The 20,224-nt window shown below is 44.6% G+C and overlaps 1 protein-coding gene across 1 annotated transcript in view; it reads right to left on the bottom strand.

Moving 5' to 3' along the window:
* Positions 1–20,224, bottom strand: part of LOC138528653 (F-box/WD repeat-containing protein 7-like) — an 865,213-nt gene that overhangs the window by 779,732 nt on the left and 65,257 nt on the right. The window contains exon 2 of the mRNA XM_069640473.1: positions 5,819–6,022. Within this exon, the coding sequence (XP_069496574.1) occupies positions 5,819–6,022 (204 nt within the window). The remainder of the gene's footprint in view (positions 1–5,818; positions 6,023–20,224) is intronic.

The raw sequence follows: 20,224 nt of genomic DNA, 5'->3' as shown, positions 1-20,224 counted from the left end.
GTCTACAGGAAAAAGAGGTAAACCACGATCCCGTGAAGATTCGTTTAACAGGCTCCACGCGTGACATACCGTACACGGCCCACCGCTTCAACCGGCGCTCCTTGAGGGATTAGGTTTAGGAGTTTAACGCTGAACACCGCTTTAGTATTCTAGGGGGAGACAAGCATACACGAAGTGTGCTCGTCTTTCCATGGATATCGGACCCTTCACAGAGGGCAGAATCTAAATGGAGTCCTTTCTATAGCAGAAGGGAAGGGTGACCAGACCAAAAAAGGAAAGAAGTGGAAAAGAGGAAAGACATAGCAGTATGGCAAACCCCGAACCCACTCTCCCTACTGTGTAGGCCGGCCAGAAGGCCCGACCACATGGAGGTCCAAACGCCGGATCTTAGGTACAGGAATCCACAGCCATAGACGGTACCCCGTAGTCTTGGTCGAAAATGTTCTTGACAGGCGAAGTGACTTAACGGGATTAAACAGACAATTCGGTAAGATAAACAATGTCTCATGAAGAGCTCTGCCATAGGGCGACCAGTTATCTGGGCGGAAAAAAACAATCTGAGGGACCTCCGCGCGTGAGGGATTTTGGGTACTACACACGTCACGATAGGGATAGTGTTTCAGACACGCCTATGCCGACGTCCCCTTTCAGTCCCCCGAAAGACAAGATGCAATACTCTGCGGTTACCACTGGATGTCGGCCATATGCACAGCATGTGATTCTAAGCAGATTAACAAGCATCAGAACCTGTATTCCTGGGCCTCAGTCATAGGGACAAGAGGGAGGGCGTCCTACAGGGACAGCCATCCAATCTGGACTGTGTGCATTCAGGTAACCATGGAGACAAAGGGCAGGAGAGTTTCAGGCACCTCCCTCGCTTCCTGCTCTTCGACACACTGGAGCCAGAGGTGGGTGAGCCAGAGGCGGGTTTCAGTATACTGAAGTCTGCCAAAGGCAAAACGAACAAAGGGCTCAAACCTGGTTTGGCACGCAGAGTAAAGCCCAAGACCGACCTCACAAACAAGAAGTGGCGAAAAAAGACGACCGGGTCCATTTTGCCACAATGGTCTCCCATGGGTGCTATATTTCAGCTGAGGATTCAGCCTGCGGTAGAAAAGCACAATGGTAGGAAAATTAAACCACTGCCACGAACCATTTAAAGTAGTGTGGGTAACATAAAAAAATGTTACATGAGTAAGTAGGAAAAGGGGCTACCAAGTAACCCGCAGCACTCCACATAAGAGGGGGTTGTGCTGGACCTACAAAGAAAAGGAAAGTAAAGTCAATTTCACTTTACTATTCTTGGGAACTGTAGATCACCTAAGGAAAGGTATTGAAACCTTATGAGAAATCTAAATGATTTCTCTGTGAAACTGCTCTCAAGATGCTTTGTGTCACCATACAAAAAGTAGATGCCTATGGAGTTGGTCAGACTCCAAAAACAAAGGAAACACAAAATCCAAATCAGATCAAAATGCATGAGCATGACACGAAAGGCTCACTCGCTCCAGAGTTAGCCTTTCATGTCAAGCAAAAAAGCAGGGGTCTCTAAGGTTGAAGGGAATTAGCAGAGACATGAGAATTCTCCCCAACAGCGTAGTTGAATTCCAAACAGAACAAAAACAAGTCATGAACACTTATGAATGAAGTAGATAGAAGCAAGGTGGTGCCAATAACATACCACAGAATGGATTGTGTGAGAGACAGGTGGTGGCAAAGCCAAAAGAATACCAAGAAAGGTATGGAATGAGAAACTGTATATAACCAAGTGTACGGTGGCCAACAAGCCACGGTCAAGTGTTTCAGGTTAAGAAGAAACCTGTGTTGGCAAGAGTCAAAGGAAAACAAAGTGTAACGAAGTGCATAGGGGTATCGGTTGCGTGACCTGTAATGGGTGGACCGTGTGGTCTAACTGCGCCTAGACGGAGTGCCTCCTTTTTGGAAAGAGCCAAGGAAAATAAAAGAACGAAGCAGAGTGATTTTGAACTGTAGAAACAGAACTATGTGAGCCAGTGAAATGTATTGATTTCAAAGTATATAGGAATTGTCCCATAAAAACAGGTTTTTTTTTAAAAGCTGGAAGATTTGAATGGATATTGTTTTTGAAAGCTGAAAGATTTGTACTGATGTTAAAAGCTAGAGGATTTGAACTCTTGGGGGAAGGTAATCCCCAAGAGTGTAGGAACTGTGTTTAACTTGGGGAAGGGGAAGTAGAGTACAAGTCACAAGCTGGAAGAAGCTTGGAACTCTATTTTGATAACTTAATTTTGCTGCTTACATCCCTACACATTATATACAGTTAGTTGTGAGGGAAAGTATCGGTTTTGGACACCGACAGACTTCATTCCGACTATCCTTAGTTTTCTTTAGTTAGGCCTTACTCCATGCAGACTGTTCAGTTAAAAACAACTTTTGAATGCAAATTTGAATCTGTTGTCTGCGTCTTACTTCATGGTGCCTTCACAAAGGTGATACAATCCAACATCTGGAAGGGAACCAGTCATAGAATTTCTAATTGTGCATTATTCCGCACCCAGGAAGAGGGAGGCCCATCACGCCCGCACGTACTACAATGCTACCAGGAAGGGCAGCTCAGTTTCAAATGAACGGGTGATTCTGTCGTTTAAACTTTGGAAAGGTATTAAAGATTGGTTTGCTGGACACCCTGTAGACAGTATAATTTGGCTGCATATGTTCAAGCAATGGGTGAGGTTACTCTAACAGAGGGCAATTCATACACCACAGATCTGGGATTTGTTAGGGAGAATTCTCATTTCTGTGCTAATTCCCCTTCTACCTTACAGACCCCCCCAGCTCTTTTGCTGGAATTTTAATTTTTATCCTGGAGAGTGTGAGATCTTTTTCCCAATCATGTATTGTTCTCGGATTTGAACCCTGTGATTCTTTTAAGTTTCGGAGTCTGACAAACTCTATAGGCATTATCTTTTTGTATGGTGACAAACAACACCCTCAGTGCAGTGTCACAGAGAAGTCCTTTGGATTTCTGCCAAGGTTTAAATACTGTCTCTTGGATAAACTACTGTTTCCAAGAAGTAGTTAAGTCAAATTGACTTTAATTAACTGTTTCTCTTTGTAGACCCAGCACACACCATCTTACATAGAGTGCTCGAGGGTATCCCCTTTGTCTACCTTCTCAGGTAACATTGTTCGCTAACCTTTACTACAGTTAATGTCTGGTGGCAGTGGTTTAATTTTCCTATCATTGTGCGTTCTTAACGCACGCCGAATCCTCAGCTGCAGTATTGCACCCACGGGTGCCCATTTTGTCAAAATTACCCGGTCGTCTTTTTTTTTGCCATTTCTTGTTTGTAAGATCCTTCTTGAGATTTACTCTGCGCGCCAAACCAGGTTTGGTCCCTTTTTTCGTTTGGTCGGGTTTCACTGGTGAAGCCCGCCTCTGGCTCCAGCGTGTCTGGCAGGGCAGGAAGCGAGGGAGGTTACCAAAACCCACTGTGCTTAGTCTCCTTGGTTACAGGAATGCACACAAAGGTGATTGGCTGGCTGTCCTTGGAGGACAGCCACCCTGCTGTGTGAGTGATGGCTAGGCTGCAAATGAATGGGAGGAACTTGCATAGAAAGGCGAGGTCTTTTGCAAGGAAGGCAGAGTGGACAAATGGACGAAGGAACCGAGGAAGAAACTGGAAGAGAAGCTTTCTGCACCCTCCAGGACCATTGGTTTGCTCGGTAAAGCCCTGCTCTAGTGCCGAAGCTCCATATTTAAAATCGACTAGAGAAGCCCGGAACAGACGACTTCTCCCCTTGGGTTGGGGACCAACTGACCCCAAGAAAGTGGAACCCCTCTCCCTGCTGGCTGTAGTTCTTTGCTGCTGCTGCTGGAATCGAGTCCCAGGGGACAGGAACACCAGAATTGAGTGCATCGTTTTTAAGCCAGACCAGGATCTTTAAGCCGGACTCCCTCGAAGCAGGACCGACCAAGCCCGAGCCACCTCAACAGAGTCCACAAGGTGTCCAAGAACCGCGGTGGTGCCATTTGCAAGTAGCTGAAACTGCAAAGTGCTGCTTATCTGAATTGTGCCCATTGCTGCCGCCGACCTTCAAACTGTAGTGCACGAATCCCCGGGGGTCCTCCCTCTTGTCCCCACGACGGACGATATAAGCCAGCTGGATCCCTTTGTTCAGACTTGCGTTACTGTGTAACTAGGGGTACTTACCTCTAGTTGTGTGTAGCTTGCTTGTTCTCACTGGAGACTTGCAGTAGCTGCCTTTTGCAGAGTTGATTGCATCTTTGCTTCTCACAAGCCTCCCAGCTTGTGGCCCAACAGTGATTCTTTTTGCTACATAACTTTTTGTTAACATTTTCCACACTTTTGTGCCATCCTCAAGCAGTGCCTCAGCTCTCCTAGACTTTGCTCAACTGACATTGGCTGTCCTGGCTCCCTGTAGACTCTTCTTTCCCTCTGACTTTGTATGAATCTGTCTCTCAATAAGGCATACATAACTTACTTGTATAGCTAGGAAAGGGTTAAACTATATTGCATTGGGGGCTTTTAAAAGCAAGTTTAAAAGCCCCCAAGTTTGAAGAAACTTGTTAACCATGGTTTCCTTCCCGAGTGGGGGGGAGGGGGGGGTGGAGAGAAAGAGCGCGATAGAGAGCGCGATAGAGAGCGAAAGAGCGATAGAGAGCGTGTGAGAGAGAGAGCGCAAGAGAGAGCGCAAGAGAGAGCGCGAGAGAGAGAGAGACACTCCCCCCCCATAAGAGTATCTACTTATTTAACTGAAACCAAGTGTATTGTTGAAGTGTATTTTATTGTTGCCAATTGCCCCCTTCTAAAGAAGGCTCATTTTAAAACGGACTTAAATTACGAATAATTATTTTAATTAAGAAACCTTGAGGACAAGTGTTATTTGAATGCACATCACTGTGAATCTCTATGTTTCACCACTACAGTTCACATTGACCACTCCGATAAGCCTGGCTGCTCAGTCACTACCAACTTGTGTAGTACAGGCCTATACCAAAGGTTGGGTTACCTATTGCCAAGAGGAGAAGGCTGGTGTAATATCTCCCACAGAGTTACTACACACAATCTTGCCTAACAGAATTTGTTTGCCTCAACCTTACTGCCTTCCCAGGACTTAGCACTAGCGTTCTTGCTACGGGCTAGAAGGTGGCATTATTTCCACATGCTGCACATGGATGCACCTGGAAGAAGGAACAATCAACTCATAAGGTTTTTATATGGAGAAATGGCACATGTGATCATCAATCTGTCTACTCTGCGAACGTACCCCTTTATACAGGGGTAATGTTTCAAAAGATTTAAATTAAAAAAGGCTAGATAATGCTGTGTACCGATCATACACACCAAATAGTCATCACAGACTTGATCAGTGGAGGTTATGCTGCAGCTGTAGCTTATGGTCCGTCATAACAAACCACAATCCTCTAGCCTATTTGAGGGAGGTCTATTTAAGTTACACTGTAAGAACAGGGCTCTCCCCACTAGCCAATGGCAATTGATATTCTTGGCGAATAAAACCCGATCTGCTGTGCACATGTAGAATTATGGGGCGAAGAGCTTGGCTAGTAGCTCTCAACCTGACATTTTTACCCTTGGTAAGAATATGTTTAAGGACACTTTGGGGTGGCTTTGCAGCACATCAGAGGGAAGGGTAGACTCGCAAGAACTACAAGACGGGAGGAGTGACGGATATGGGGACACTTGCCTGCCATACATGAGTAGTCCTGCAAAAAAATATCTATTTTTATAGATTTCGGCAGGTTTCCCCAGCATCCCACTTTAGCAGCAAAATTGCCATCTCCCATTCCACATACCTGAGACACATTGGCATTTAAGGCGTCCCCTGTGGAGCTGGAAGGCCTCTGCTGCATGTTGCTGTGTGAGCAGCTCACCCGGCTAGTGTCGCCACTGCACTGCCTCTTTCTGCAGGTAAGGCGGTCGCTATTCATCTCCAGGATACGAGTGGTAATCCCCTTCACGTGCAGGAGATCCTCCAGAGAGTTGAACCCCTTCAGTTCCTGCGTTTAGAAAAATAAATATGCATCACCCAGACCGCACATCTTGACAGTTCTGAACTGACAAACAGCACAATCGATTTAAAAGCATGGCTATGTAGACGGGGTACAATAATGCTGCAGCATCAAACCAGAGAGTTAAAAAGAAAAAAGGAGAGAGGTACCCCAAAGGGAAATTATGACCATCACCACTACAATGAACCACACCTACACAGGACTTCTTCCTCTTGAGCGTAAAGAAAATGTTCATTGTGTACCATGTTGAACACAGGATAAACAATGTCACACTTTGCTTAATGTAGCAGTTGTCTCCAGTAGGAGTGACGTTAGGCTGCTAAAATGAACCAGAGTGGCGTTTACTACAGGGTAAGGTTTAACAAGCACTATACTCCATGAGAGGGCTTTATAGAGAATACATTGGATCTACAGGGATAGAACTAGAAGGGCATACCTCCCTGATCATAGGGGAATGTCCTACACAGTTACTCAGCAGCAAAGGCAAGAGATAACACTTCAGAAAGTGCAGAGTGATAAAGAGGGAGCCCATCAGATACTGCGGACCAGGCAGTTAAGCATGTTCGATCAGAGTACAAAGTATGGTTGCATTGCTCAGATTCTCGCAAGGCTCTCATCCGGACTTCAGCACATGTATTTTCCCATGTGTGACTATCGCCTGGTGAAATAAATGAATCTAATCCAAATTAAGTGACAAATGCAAAATTAACCTTTTCTTTCAGCAAAACAATACTGATTGGACAATACTGATTTGACCATTCGTTTTCCACATCATTGGGGTTTTCATTGTATATTTTAGAATATGTTGTGTGATAGGGACGTGTAACTGCTGAAATTGCACTATTTTCTGAAAGGACCTCATTGATTGTCACGTGATGTGAACTGCTAGCGAATGAGAATCTTGGAATAGAAAGGGAGAAAAGACTAGCAGAAGGTTGCGTAACTGGATTCCATTCAGCTGGAGCTTTCCAAAGGTTTTCTTTCAGGTGACTGATGGAAGAACATCTGCATGGATGACAGACTATATCAAGCGGTTGTCCATCCTATTGTGCGGCACTAGGAGTTGGTTTACCAAAGGTGTTTCTTATTTTTGTATTTTATTGTTCTATTGGTTGCTCATACTCAACCTTACACAAACAGTAAAAATAGAAAAACATTGAAAGAAAGAACAAAGGATAAGATAAAACGCACAATTTCATAATTTTGTATCATACATAATCATCATACTTGCTTCTAATTAAACCCCAAAGCTACTTCACACTCTCCTCTTTAGCAACATAACACCAAAGTGATAAAAAAGATTCACCACCTGATGCAAATCAGTCCAACATGGAGTAACTTAATCACAGAGATAATAAGTGTAGGTTCATCCCCCCATGACACACGACAAAAAAATCCCCTCCCCCCCAGAATGCAAATGAGCAATATTATGGCCAAAGTGACAAAATACCAATTATCTATACTTTTCTAAAGCAGGACAGTCCACCAGGATATGCGCTCATCTGCATCACTGCCTTGTTCTTACAAAAGTCAGTCTTTAGAGCATTCCTCTCTTGAAGCTCTAACAGCACGGATGCATCCAGTTAGCAGCAGATTTAACCTATCCTAAAAATAGGAGGCTCCAATACAGATTGGAGAACTTTTTTAAAGTATCTAGGAACAGGCCTACAGTCATGAATTGACACGCTCTTATAGAATTTAAATAATCTCATCATTGCAATGGTCGCCAGCCAATCTTGTCTGAATAGTTTTTTTTTTTTTACCCAGTCATGATTCCCAACCAGGCCACTGGGTGTTACTTCAAATCTATCGAGCAACCCCTCTGCGATGTTCTTTTAATTGGACAATGGTCGCCGAGATCCTCTTACAAGGAGCCAGCAGTAGGATCCAACAACTTCCTAGACAAAGACAGTATCTGCCAATCCAGCTGTCACCGCAATGATGTTAATCCTAATTCGAATCTAAGTGCTGAGATTGGCAAACAATCCGGCAGATCTAGAGCTAGTTTCCATACCCTAGACTCCACCTTGTCATACTTCAAGACTTTCGTTTTATACCCAATTTCCATTCCGTATAGTACTTTTGGAACTACTTTCATCTTATAGTACACCACCAATGGACAGAGTGAAAAATCGACAGAATCTAGACCCAATTTTCCTCATTTGGTCACCAAGTTGCGTTCCTTAAGCATAATACGTGACAATCAAGTGTCCTTGCTCCCATTTGGAAACCCAAATATGTGCAACTTTTGGCAGGCACAATTTTCTGCGACCCAACTACCCATGTAAAGCCCATTTTCTTTTTTGGAGCCCTAGTGAGGAAAAAAAAAATGTGAAAATTCGTTAATCAGTGAATATTCCTTAATGACAATTGCTTTTGCAGGCACACCTGCGTCCTGTCAAGAAGCAGCACGTCATCAGCGTACATAAGGTACGGGACGAGCAACATTGAAATCGTCGGGGAGCAAGCTAAGTTTTAACCCAGAAAACTCTAAGATCCAACAAGTAAAGGTTGAACTGGAAGGGGGTCAATACACAGCCATGACAGAAACTCCTCTTTGACTGGAAGCTCTGTCAGCCCACCCTGCCCATTCAACCTAACCTTGCGAAGATGTATTATCATGCAGGTGGACCAGGATGGAAAGTAGACTCCCTGGAATTTGCCAGTCCCTTGATTTACACCACAGGAGATTTCAATTAATATAATCAACAGCTGCCATATATGGAGGCAGACTGGCGGCCCTCAAGGAGTACTCTTCCAGAGAGCTAACCACTAGGCCATTCAATCAATTGCCAGCCCCTTTCAGAACCCAGTTTAATACTTCTTTAACCTGCCAGGTGAAGTAGCCTAATCTACAAAATCTTTCAGCACTAAAGCTGCAAATATTTTGCTCTCACTGTTTGGAAGGGAGTCAGGTCTGTAGTTTCCTAGACAATACCTAGCCCCCTTCTTATATATTGGGACAATGATAGTGAGGCACCAGAAAGTTGAAATATTGTGTATTTAGAATATCCCTAAAAAGGAGATCTAAGATTTTGGACCATAAAAGCGGGTCATTTTTCAGCACTGAATTGCACAGCCCATTAGGGCCAGTTGCCCTCGAAGTGGATGCCCGCCATATCAGAGCTTCAATGGATTCTATTGAATGCTGCAAATGTCAAAGGGGATCTTCAAGTTCAAAAGGTTATGGAGGAAATGCTTTACCCATGCACCCTTTGAGTAGAGTCCATACCATTAATCACCTCCCCAACATTTCAGGAGTCTTTTGGGTTACATTTGTAGCATTTTTGAGCCCTCATTATGTAACAAGACGCACCTATACCTCTTGATCCAGTTTTTTAATGTTTGATTCCGATTTTTCAAAAAGGTCTAGCGACGTTGGTGTTACCACTACGTAATCTAAAAATGAAGATTTCTGGCCAGATCTCCAGGTTGGTCTTGGAGTAAAGTCCTGTTAGGGAGATTTATCATTTTTGTGCTTCATTCCATCTCCTAGGGAGACCCCCAGCACTTTTTACTTGACTTATGGACATTTTTCTTTAATCCTGAATGAGTTGAGCCTTTTTCCACGCATCCATTCTAATGGGCTCTGTCTTTTGGAACTCTGTTCTTTGTATTTTACTGGCCTATAGAGTCTACTTTCCTATTTTATTTTTTAAGGCATCTGTATTTTACTTTTGCAGCACACAGCTCCTTATGGGCAGTGTTGCTGTGAACGCTTTGCGTTCTCCATTGAGATTTTCTATATCCTACAGTAACCACAGTTCTTAAGGATATTAGTATCTCTCAAAGCGGAATAGTCCAAGGGATTAGCACACTACCTTATGTGGAGTACCTAGGGGATACTTTGTATCCCAAGTCCCTCGGATCCTGTGATTTTTTTTTTTTTTAATCAGAGAACCTTCTAGTTTTGGCTGGTGGCAGTGAACATGTTCTACCAACTATTGCGTGAATGTTCTACCACCAACTACGTTCATAACTCTGGTTAAGAAAAATGGGATCACACAAATACGAACTTGGTGGCTCGTAGCGTGGTTGTTCTTGGTCAGCCCTTTGTCTACTGTGCTGGGAGGCCTGTGTGAGTGTTTTGCCTTCGGCAGGAACCCTTGGATGTCCCTGCCTAGGCTCCAGTGTGCCAGGGCAAGCAGGACTTGGGGAGGAGTGTTTTGTACTCCCATGCTCTTTGTCTGCCAGAGTGCCTGATTGGAACCAGCTCCCACTGGGGGTCTGGCTGTCCCAATTGGACAGTCACCCATCCCTTTCCGTAAATTGCTGAGAGTGATTGCAGAGGAGTGTCCTGAAACTGTAAGAGGTGAGGTTCCTGAGGTGAAAGGCAAGTCGATCACTGGAAACTGAAGTAACCGAAGAAGATTACCAGGGACGCCGGCAGACCCTTTGCCACACTGAAGGGACCACGGTTGTCCTGACCCCGTTTTCTGTGCAACAGAGGAACGCCAAAGAGGACTTCTTCACTTTGACTGGTAGGAACAACCAGTCCCAAGACAAACTTTATTTAACAGAAGAGTAGTCCTATAGTTTAACGACTGTGGGCAGAGATAGTGGTATAACAAAAGGAGAGTCCTAACACAAAGTTCAAACATGCACCATTTTTTCCATGTTATAACATTAATTCATTTGTGGTGTTAAGTACCTCTCTACCTCCAGAGCCAATTTCGTAGGTGGTTGCAGTACTGAGAAAGAAATTAGTGGCTATTAATTCTTTCGGTAGGGTGTTCCTTGTTGCCCTATTTTATTACTTCATAAGTTGAAATATCACAATTTATCAGTGTGGTGTATGAAATGAAGATTTTTTTTTTAAAGAGGCTCATTGGATTAACATCATATAGTTCAATTAATATTCAAGGAACTAAAATGACTGTTCCCTGGTGTGCTGGTGTGATACAATTACATACATTTTTAAACAAACATACAAAGCAAAACATTGTCTTTTGGTTTCTGTCTACATGTATTTTTGTACTGTGCTGTTTGTAGTAAGCCAATTACATAGACATTTTTCTGCAGATATTTTATGCTTTTTTTGCTTTCTTCTTCATTGAGCAACCTTAGCATTCTGCTGCTCATATTGAAACAGTTATATCGTTTTTTGAAAAATAAAAATACATAAACCGAACATTCTATTTTACTTTGTCTGTAGATATATGCTTATGTCTTTTTTTCTTCCAAGGAATCTTAGTATCCCAACGTCTCTAGTAATTAGATGTTGTAATGGACAGGGACAAAAGGGGTGTGTCCTGTCCTTCTCAAATGAAGATTTGGCAGAGTGTGGTGTCGTGCTGCCTTCTTCTGGACCATAGATGGTCTGTCCCTGTAGTGGGGGAGAACGAAATACCTACATAAGTATATGGTGGAGTCTGTATGGCCTTCTCTACAACAAGGGCTAATAGGTGGAGGTTAATTTAAAAACCTAGTGCTATCTAGGCAGGGTAATGAAGGTTTAAAAATCGGGTCTACTTTTAGACCTTCTGGTGAACTAAACTGGGGGACATTGCCTTCCTTCAGGGCAGATCAAAGCACGAACTTGGACCGCTGTGGCAGGACTTCAAATTTAGACATCGAATGGAATTCTAGGCCAGATGATATGATAGGTTATATATAACGCGCTTAATACCCAAAGGTTTCTAAGCGGGGATCAAACCTGTGTTGCTCCGTGTCTTCTTGCTTCCAAGGAGAACACGTTGCCCCTGAACTATCCTCCCGAGACGAGGTGGGCCAGATGTGAGGGGGCCAGACCCCTTGAATTTCTTAGGCTTGGTGTAGAGAAGTGTTGGGCAAGATGTATGCAGTACACTTTGGGTGCTCTAAAATAACCTTGCCCTCCTGGCAATAGGGACCCAACCTTTGGTACAAGTCTGAACTACACAGGTTGGTAGTGTGGCTGAGCAGCCAGGCTTATCTCAAGAGGGGTCAATGAGAGCAGTAATGTTGTGGCACAGTTTCACAATACAGTTATTCAAATAAACACTTACACTCAAGGTGGCTTGATAAAACAATTATTAATTTATTTCACATTCAGTTATATAAGCCTTCTCCAGAAGGGATATATCACTTATAATACACTTCAAAACAGTTTCTCTAGATCCGATATTACCCATTGGGGATGACACACAGACACTTCCCACACCCTCAGGTGACTTAAATAGCTAGGACACTGTGGACAATGATTTATCAATGGTACATTTACAGCAATACTGAGTTTGTTGTAAAAGATAGAAGAGAGGAATAAAACAAAGGTTAATTAATAATTCACAAAAACTTCCAATGCAGAATACATTAACCCTTTCCTGTGGGAAAGGCCAAAGCTCAATGTCAGAGGTAAATAGGAGTTTCTCAGGGAGCCAGGACAGCCAATATTAAATCGCAAAATGTCTAGGGGAGCTGAAGATCTTCTTTGCAGGTAGGTAAAAAGTATTGCACAATGTTTTTAGAAATGTTTGCAGAAAATAGAACACTTGAAGGGCAACAAGCTGGGAAGCTTGACAAGGGCAAAGCTTTAGCAACTCTGCAAGGTAACCAAGACAGGTCTCAAATGAGAGCAAGTAAGGCTACACAACAAGAGGTAAGTTCTTAGACTTTACAGTACCTCTGGTTAGAAGCCATGGTTCCAGCTGTTCCTGTACAGCTCTGCAGATCCAGTTGTTCCTGATCCTTAGGCGTGGGGACAAGAGGGAGGACGTCTGGAGCCTACTGCTCTGCAATGGGAAGGTCAGCGGCAGCAATGGTCTTCTATTCAGCAGTCCTTCAGTGTTTCAGTTCGTCACGTCTGACAGCAAATAGCAACACCGCGGTTCTCGGATACCACTTACGACTTTCCTTGCTTCTGGGATCGGACACTCCGTTGAGGTAGCTCAGGCTTGGTCAGTCCTGCATAAGGGAACTCCTGAGATCTTCCTAGAGCTCGGGTCCGACTTAAAAGCAACACACACAATCTGGTGTTCCTCTCCCTGGCACTTCGGTTCCAGCAGCAGTGGAAATACAGCCAGCTGCGAGAGGATGTCCAGAAGGGCTTACTTTGGAGTGCATTGGTCCCACCAACTCAAAGGGAGAAGTCCTTGCAGGGCTTCACTGGGCAACCCAATGGTGGTCCTTCGGATTCCTTCGTCCAGTGGCCGACTCTGCCTTCCAAGCCAAAAAGCCTTGCCTTTTTGTGTTGTATTTATTTGGTTTATATAGCGCTTTACGCCAAAGCGCTTCACATTATAATAGGGTACATTTAACGATAACAAATTAACAAAAACAGTTGAAGCAAATAATTATGACATTTTTTAATCAGACCAACAAAACAGTATTTAGAGCAAAAGAGGGTGAGGGGAGAGTAGTGGAATAGTTCTAGGAGGAAGAGGGAGGGAAGCGAGGAGGAGGAGAAGGGGAACAGGAGGAGGAGAAGGGGGACGGGAGGAGAAGGGAGTGGGAGGGGGGAGTGGAGGGAGGTGAATAAGGGGGAGAGGGAGGGAGGGCAGTTGATAAGGAGAGGGAAATCATGGCGGAGAGTGGAGGAGAGATTTGAGGGAGGTGCGGAATGAGGAAAAGGTAGGAATAGAGCAGATTGAGAGAGGTAAGGAGTTCCAGTGGACGGGAGCTAGGAGTTGGAAGGAGCGGAATCGAGAGGCAGCACAAGGGGAAGGAGGAACTGTGAGAAGAAAGTGGTCAGCAGAGCGAAGAGGGTAAGAGGGAGAGTAGAAAGAGAGAATGTAAGAGATAAGGGGGAGCGAGATCATGAAGAGATTTGAAGACTAGACAGAGGAAATGGAATTTAAGTTGGGAGTGAAAGGGAAGCCCACCAAGGGAGGATAGGGAAGCAGAGATAGAGTCTCGAAGGGGTGAGGAGGCAGAGGGTACGTATGGCAGAATAGTAAATAGATTTGAGGGGGGTGAGATGCGAAGAGGGTAGACCAAAGAGTACGGAGGAGCAGTAGAAGAGGCGAGAGAAGATAAGGGAGGAGATTCAGAGTTTAGTGGCATGGAAAGTAAGAGGGGTGGACCTTGCGAATATTATAGAGGTGGTAGCGACAGGTGCGAGAGGCGAGAGAGATATGGTGGGAAAAGTGAGAGGAATCAAAGTGAATGTCTAAGTTGCGGGCGTGGGGGAGAAAATAAGGTTAGTGGGGGGAAAATGAATAGAGTGAGGAGTGGGGGGGGGGGGGAGTTGGAGGGAGGAAAACTACTTCAGTTTTGTCGGAGTTAAGGGAAAGGAAGCAAGAAGACATCCAGTTTTTAATTGCAGTAAGACAGGAGGAGAGTTTAAGGTGGAGGTCGGAAGAGAAGGAAGAGATTTTTATGCAGGTTCCTCCCATTAATTCCAGCATAGCTGTCAATCACACAGCAGGGTGGCTGTCCTTGCCGGACAGCCAGCCGGCCAATCACCTTTGGGTGCATTCCTGTAACCAATGGGATTAAGCACAGGGAGTTTCGGGCACCTCCCTCGCTTCCTGCCCCCGCCAGACATACTGGAGCCAGAGGCAGGCTACACTTGTGCATCCCGCTGAAGACAAAACGAACAAAGGGACCAAACCTGATTTGGCACACAGAGTAAATCTCAAGAAGGACCTTTCCAACAAGAAATGGCGAAAAAAAGACGACCAGGGCCATTTTGACAAAATGGGCACCCATGAGTCCCTTACTGTAGCTGCGTACACATCCCGCGGTAAAAACACAATAGTAAAAAGTAAAGCACTGCCACCAGCCATTAATAGTAGAAAGGGTAACATAAAATTTAACCTGACAAACTAGACAAAGGGGATACTAAGTAACCCCTCCAGCACACTATGGTAAGATAGTGTGTGCTAAGTCTAGAAGTTACAAAATGTAAGTAAAGTCAATTTCACTTCACTGCTCTTGGAAACAGTTTATCCAAGAGAAGGTATTTAAACCTTTGGGAAGTCTCAGAGACTTCCCTGTGCCACTGCACTGAAGATGCTGTGTGTCGATGTAAAGATGATGCCTATGGAGTTTGTCAGACTCCAAAATCAAAAGAAACACAGGGGAATAAAATCACAATAAAAATACAGGAGAGATAACAAGACCCAAAGTCCAGCAAAAAGAGCTGGGGGGTCTCCAAGGTAGACGGGAATTAGCAAATTTTTTGAGAATTCTCCCTAACAAGAAGGAGGCAGCAGATAAACACAAAAGGCACTGTTGGTTGGCTAATTGTTTTGGACTTGGCTAGCCGGCACTGTTCTCAAGCGCATGCACCTTTGTTGTTAGGTACGAATGGGTGCAGTAACACTGAGACAACACTTATCTGCTTGGTATCAGGTAACCCACCTTTTGGTATAGGTCTGTACTACACAAGTTGGTAGTGTGACTGAGCAGCCAGGTCTGTCTCAAGAGGGGTAAATGTGAGCTGTACAAATGAAATCCGTAAATACAAGTAGCCAAGTAACACTTAGGTTTCAGTTGATATTGATTTTTTATTTCTATTGCGCTTGTACACAAGTGTTTCAGAGCGCGGCAAGGGAGGGGAACAGGGGAGAACAAAACAGCAATTTTACTAGGCCCAGTGACATTGAGAACACCCAAGTGCATGGTAGAGGGGGAGGGGAAAAGTGTATGGAAGGGGGGAGAAGTGGAAAGTGTGAAGCAGAGGAGAAACAGATAAATAACAATAAATAATAAAGGCAACAAACAGTGGTAGTGCAGCCAGCAATTTGCAAGTGCGAGGTTTAAGGCAGCAGACAGGGTATGCCTTATAAGTGCAGGAAGAAAAAGGGAAGGGCTGCATGGGTACAGATACAGACCACAGTGCAAGGGGTGGCTCGGAGGCAGTGCGGGTGGGTGGCAGGGTGAGCAGGTACCTGGGCCCGGAGGACAGGGTGTCCAGGTGCACGGTGCCAAGAGAGAACAGATCAGCAGGGGAGAGGGGGAGCGAAGGCAGAAGAAAAGAGGAAGGTCTTGAGGTGCTTCCGGAAACGGAGATGGTTCAAGTTTTAGAGTGGCAGAATGGCAGGGAGACTGTTCCAGAGGGAGGCCCCAGCTGAAGACAGATCTACCCCCAGCTCGTTTCTTTGAAAAAGGACCGACCCTGAGCGAGTTGGAGGTAGAGGAGCGAAGAGCTCGAGGGGGGAGGTATTTTGCGGAGGGATAGCTGAAGGTATTTTGGACCCAGGCCCCAGAAAGCCTTGTGGACAATGCAGAGGGGTTTTGGTATAGTTATTCATTTAACATCCATTTTTAAATAAGCATTAAAAAAAAAGGCGATTTGTTATAACAATGTAAATATATTTTAAAATCACTTTTCAGAATCAAAACAAGTCGGTGGATAATCTGTGGATATGCTTCTTAGACAATTCCTACACCCAAGTTAACTTCATTCACATGGACAGTAATGTATCTTGATTTTATATTGTTCTTTATATAGCGCCTTTATCCAAAGCGCTTTACATAGGAGATCAACGGTACATAAAAACAGTGGTACAAATTATGGTTCAGCAACAGCCGGTAACAATCAGGGTACTGAAGCAGGTGAGTTTTTAAGGAGGAACGGCATAAGGAGAAGTAATAGAGCGAAGGGACTGGGGGAGCATGTTCCAGTGAAGAGGGGCAAGGAGCTGAAAAGAACAAAAGCGGGATGGAGCACAAGGAGGACGGCGAACAGTCAGTCTAAAAAGATCAGAGGAACTGAGAGAACGGGAAGGAGAGTAGCATGAAAGAAGAGATGCAAGATAGTCAGGGGCAAGTCCATAGAGAGATTTAAAGACTAGGCAAAGGTAAAGCTGAGAGCAGAAAGACAGCCAACCAAGTGAGGTGAGATAAGAAGAGATAGTCACGATATGAGAGAAGGCAGAATGAGCGAATAGATGAGTGATAGATTTAAGGGGAGCAAGACGTGAGTGAGGAAGACCAAAGAAGGTGAACAGTAGGAAAGTCGAGAAAAGATTGACGAGATAAGAGGTTTTGAGGCGTGGAAAGTGAGAAAAGGGCGGACTCTGCAAATGTTGTAGAGATGAAATCGACATCGACAATGTGAGAGATATGAGCAAAGGAAATGTGAGAATCGAAGTTAAGACCAAGATTACGGGCAGTAGAAGAGATGGATAGACTGAAGGGAGGGAAAGAGATGGGGGAGGAGACTGGTAAGAGTATTAGCGGGAAAGAATAAGACAGAAAATGGGAGGTCTTCCAGGATTTAATAGCAGACAGCCAAGTTGAGAGAGTAGAATGAATGTCAGGCGTAAAAGAGGAAAAAGCAGAGTGTCATCAGCATAAAAGTGGTGAGATATACCAAAAGGAGAGTATAGGGGCAAGGAAAGAAGTGTATAAAAGAGAATAGAAAAGGACCAAGAACTGACCCTTGAGGAACACCATGATCCAGGGGAAAAAGCGAGGAGGTGTTACCACCCCAAGAGACAGTGAAAGTGCGGTTGGATAAGAAGAAACCAATGACAGCACAGCCACGAAAGCCAAATGAGGAGAGAGTTCAGAAGCAAAGACTGATCCACGGTGTCGAAGGCAGCAGATAAGTCAAGAGGAATAAGAACAGAGGAGTGTTTAGAATAACAAGTTGTGAGAAGAGAAGAGAATTAAGCACGCAGGTCAGAGCAGTTTCAGTGGAGAGACAGGGACAAAAGAAAGACTGAACGGGAGGAAGAAGATAGACCAGACACGAATGTGGAGATTTGTGAATATACAAGATGTTCAAGAAGTTTAGATAATAAAAAAAGTTAAGAGATATAGGACGATAGTTTGAGACAAGAAAGGTATTAGCTGTAGGTTTTTTAAAGATAGGAATTATGATAGCATGTTTGAAAACAGAGGGGAAGGTAGAAGTGGAGACACTTTGGAAAAGGAGTTAAGGGTATCATCAGCGGATAGATTTTGGGAATGAGTGAAGGAATAGTCAGTAGGGGCAGCAGTGGGGTGAGCTTTAGCCAAGAGGACAGTCACCTCAGAGTCAGAAACCGGGGTGAAGTTAGAGATAATGTATGAGGGGGTGGGGAGTGGTGAAGGAGAGGAGTTAGAGGGTGACAATAGAATATCTTGACGTAAAGAGTGAACTTTAGAGGAAAAGAAATTAGCAAGATCAGTTGCTGATAAGGATACATTAATAGAAGGATCAGGTAAAGGAGGAGAAAGAAGCAGAGTTAATGTTTGAAAGAGATGCCGAGGGTGAGTAGATTTGAGTATGGAGGGGGTCAGAGAAATAAGAGCTTTTAGCAGAGTTGATATAGTATTATAAGAAAAGTAAGTGGTGTGAGTAACAGGAGAACAGAGTTTGAGCCAGCGCCTTTCAAGGCGACGAAGAAAGTGGCTGACAGCACAGAGATGGGGAGACAGCCAGGGTTGGGCAGGTTTGCGAGTGGGCTGAAAAGGAGAAAGAGGATAAAGTTCATCGAGACTAGAAGCAAGAGATGAAGAAAGTGTATGTTGCTTTGTCCGCAGAGAGGGCAGAAAGGTTTGAGAGAAACGGAAGGGAGTTAATAAAGGTATTATAGAAGAGGGAGAAGTTGAAGTTGCGCAAGTCACAACTAAAGAATGTATTGGATGAGGAAGAACTAGAGATGGCAGAAGAAGTGAGTGGGAGCAATGAAGCAGAAAGTAATGCATGGTCGGATAAGTGGACAGGTAGAGCAGATAAAGAGGAAACTGTAAATGAGGAAATAAAAATCCAAGTCGAGAGTGAAACCAGAGGAATAAGAGGGAGGAGTAGGAAGTGGAGAGAGCAGATGAGAATCAAGTATGGCTAGAAAAGGAGATGTGGAATGAATAGGAGAGATGAAGATTAAAGCCTTCAAGTAAGATAACTGGAGTAGGAATAGGTAGGAAGTAACCAAGAAGGTGGGCGGTAAGCAATGAGAAAGGAAACGGCATGGGGAACAGAGAAAAACGTATACTTTAACTCAAATGATGAGTATTCCGGTAAGGGGATAGGTGAAGAGATAAGCAGTTAGAGCAATACAGTACACCAACACCGCGTCCATTGGCACAAGGTACATGGGCGAAGGAGGAAATGAGAGGCGGCTACAGTTGATTTATGGGAAAGAATCCAAGTTTCAGCGATACAGAGCATGTGAAGATGTAAACGTAGAAAAGGGTCCAGTACTGCTGTGGTCTTATTGCAGAGTGACCTAGAATTCCATAGGCCCAGGTCAATAGTGGCGGAGGTATAAACAAGTTGTGGGTAAAAGAGATTAGGATTTGAACGGGTAGCTGTAGAGCAACAATTTGATTGAAGGGGACCGGGGGGTGAACTGGTAGGTATTGAAACAGTCATGGAAAGGATGAACAGTACCTTTGTGATAGCCCAGACAGCGGGTAATGCTATCCACAAAGGTGCTGGAAGGAGCCAGCAGGTGGGGAGGACCACGACTATAGGGTCATTGGCCGCAGTTCCGCCACTGACAGCTGCAGACAGCTATGTCTCACTTAGCACCACTTTGCTGCGGCTTCGTCTGGAGGCGGGTTTTCCAAGCCGCGATGAGTGAGGCAGGTGGGTGTGGCCTCATGTTCGTATTAGTAGTTGCCCAGTAACAACTAGCGTTGTCCTTGTGGAAGTTCAGGCAGGGGGTGGGGGCAGATGGAACAGGCCAAGGCAGTCCAGCAAGGAGCAGGCATAACTCCCACAGCGGCGGGCCGATCACTGCACACTTGTCCCACTTTGTCACGCTTTGCCTGGAGGCAGGTAATGGCATTTATACATCTCACTAGTATACTTTGCAGATTTTGAGGTTGCAGAAAGGAAAGGTTAGTGAAGGAAAAGAGGCTTAGACAGTTTCTCAGTATATGTGAGGACAACTAACTATTCCAATGAAATCTAGATAAGCCTTTCCCAGAAGTAACAGAATACACTAAGATACCACCTATGAGGGGCAAACAGTATCAAAGTCAATGGACTAGAAGAGTCTTCATGGAGCCAGGAAAGCTAAAGTCAATTGAGACACAGTCTATCAAGCCTAAACACTACCTCTGGTTTGCAAAAGAGTGGTCCAGCTGGATTCTCTGTTGCCACAGCAGTGCAGACCCTGGTTCCTGAGCCTCAGTTGTGGGAACAAGAGGGAGGATGTCTGGAGGGCTCCTGCAGCAGTACTTGGGAGGTCGCCAACAGCTACGGGCTCTTTTTGGTTCAGCTGCACTTTGGGGTTTCAGTGCTTAGCACTTTGGGGTTTCAGCACCGTTGCAGATCTTGGACACAGGTTGGACTCTCTTCGCTCTCTCGGTCCTGCACTATGGTGAGGG

Source organism: Ambystoma mexicanum, chromosome 7q (assembly GCF_040938575.1).
Source record: "Ambystoma mexicanum isolate Mex_15411 chromosome 7q, UKY_AmexF1_1, whole genome shotgun sequence".
Lineage (NCBI taxonomy): Eukaryota > Metazoa > Chordata > Amphibia > Caudata > Ambystomatidae > Ambystoma > Ambystoma mexicanum.
Note: the sequence above shows the minus strand (reverse complement) of the source record. Positions and strands in the feature narration are given on the sequence as shown.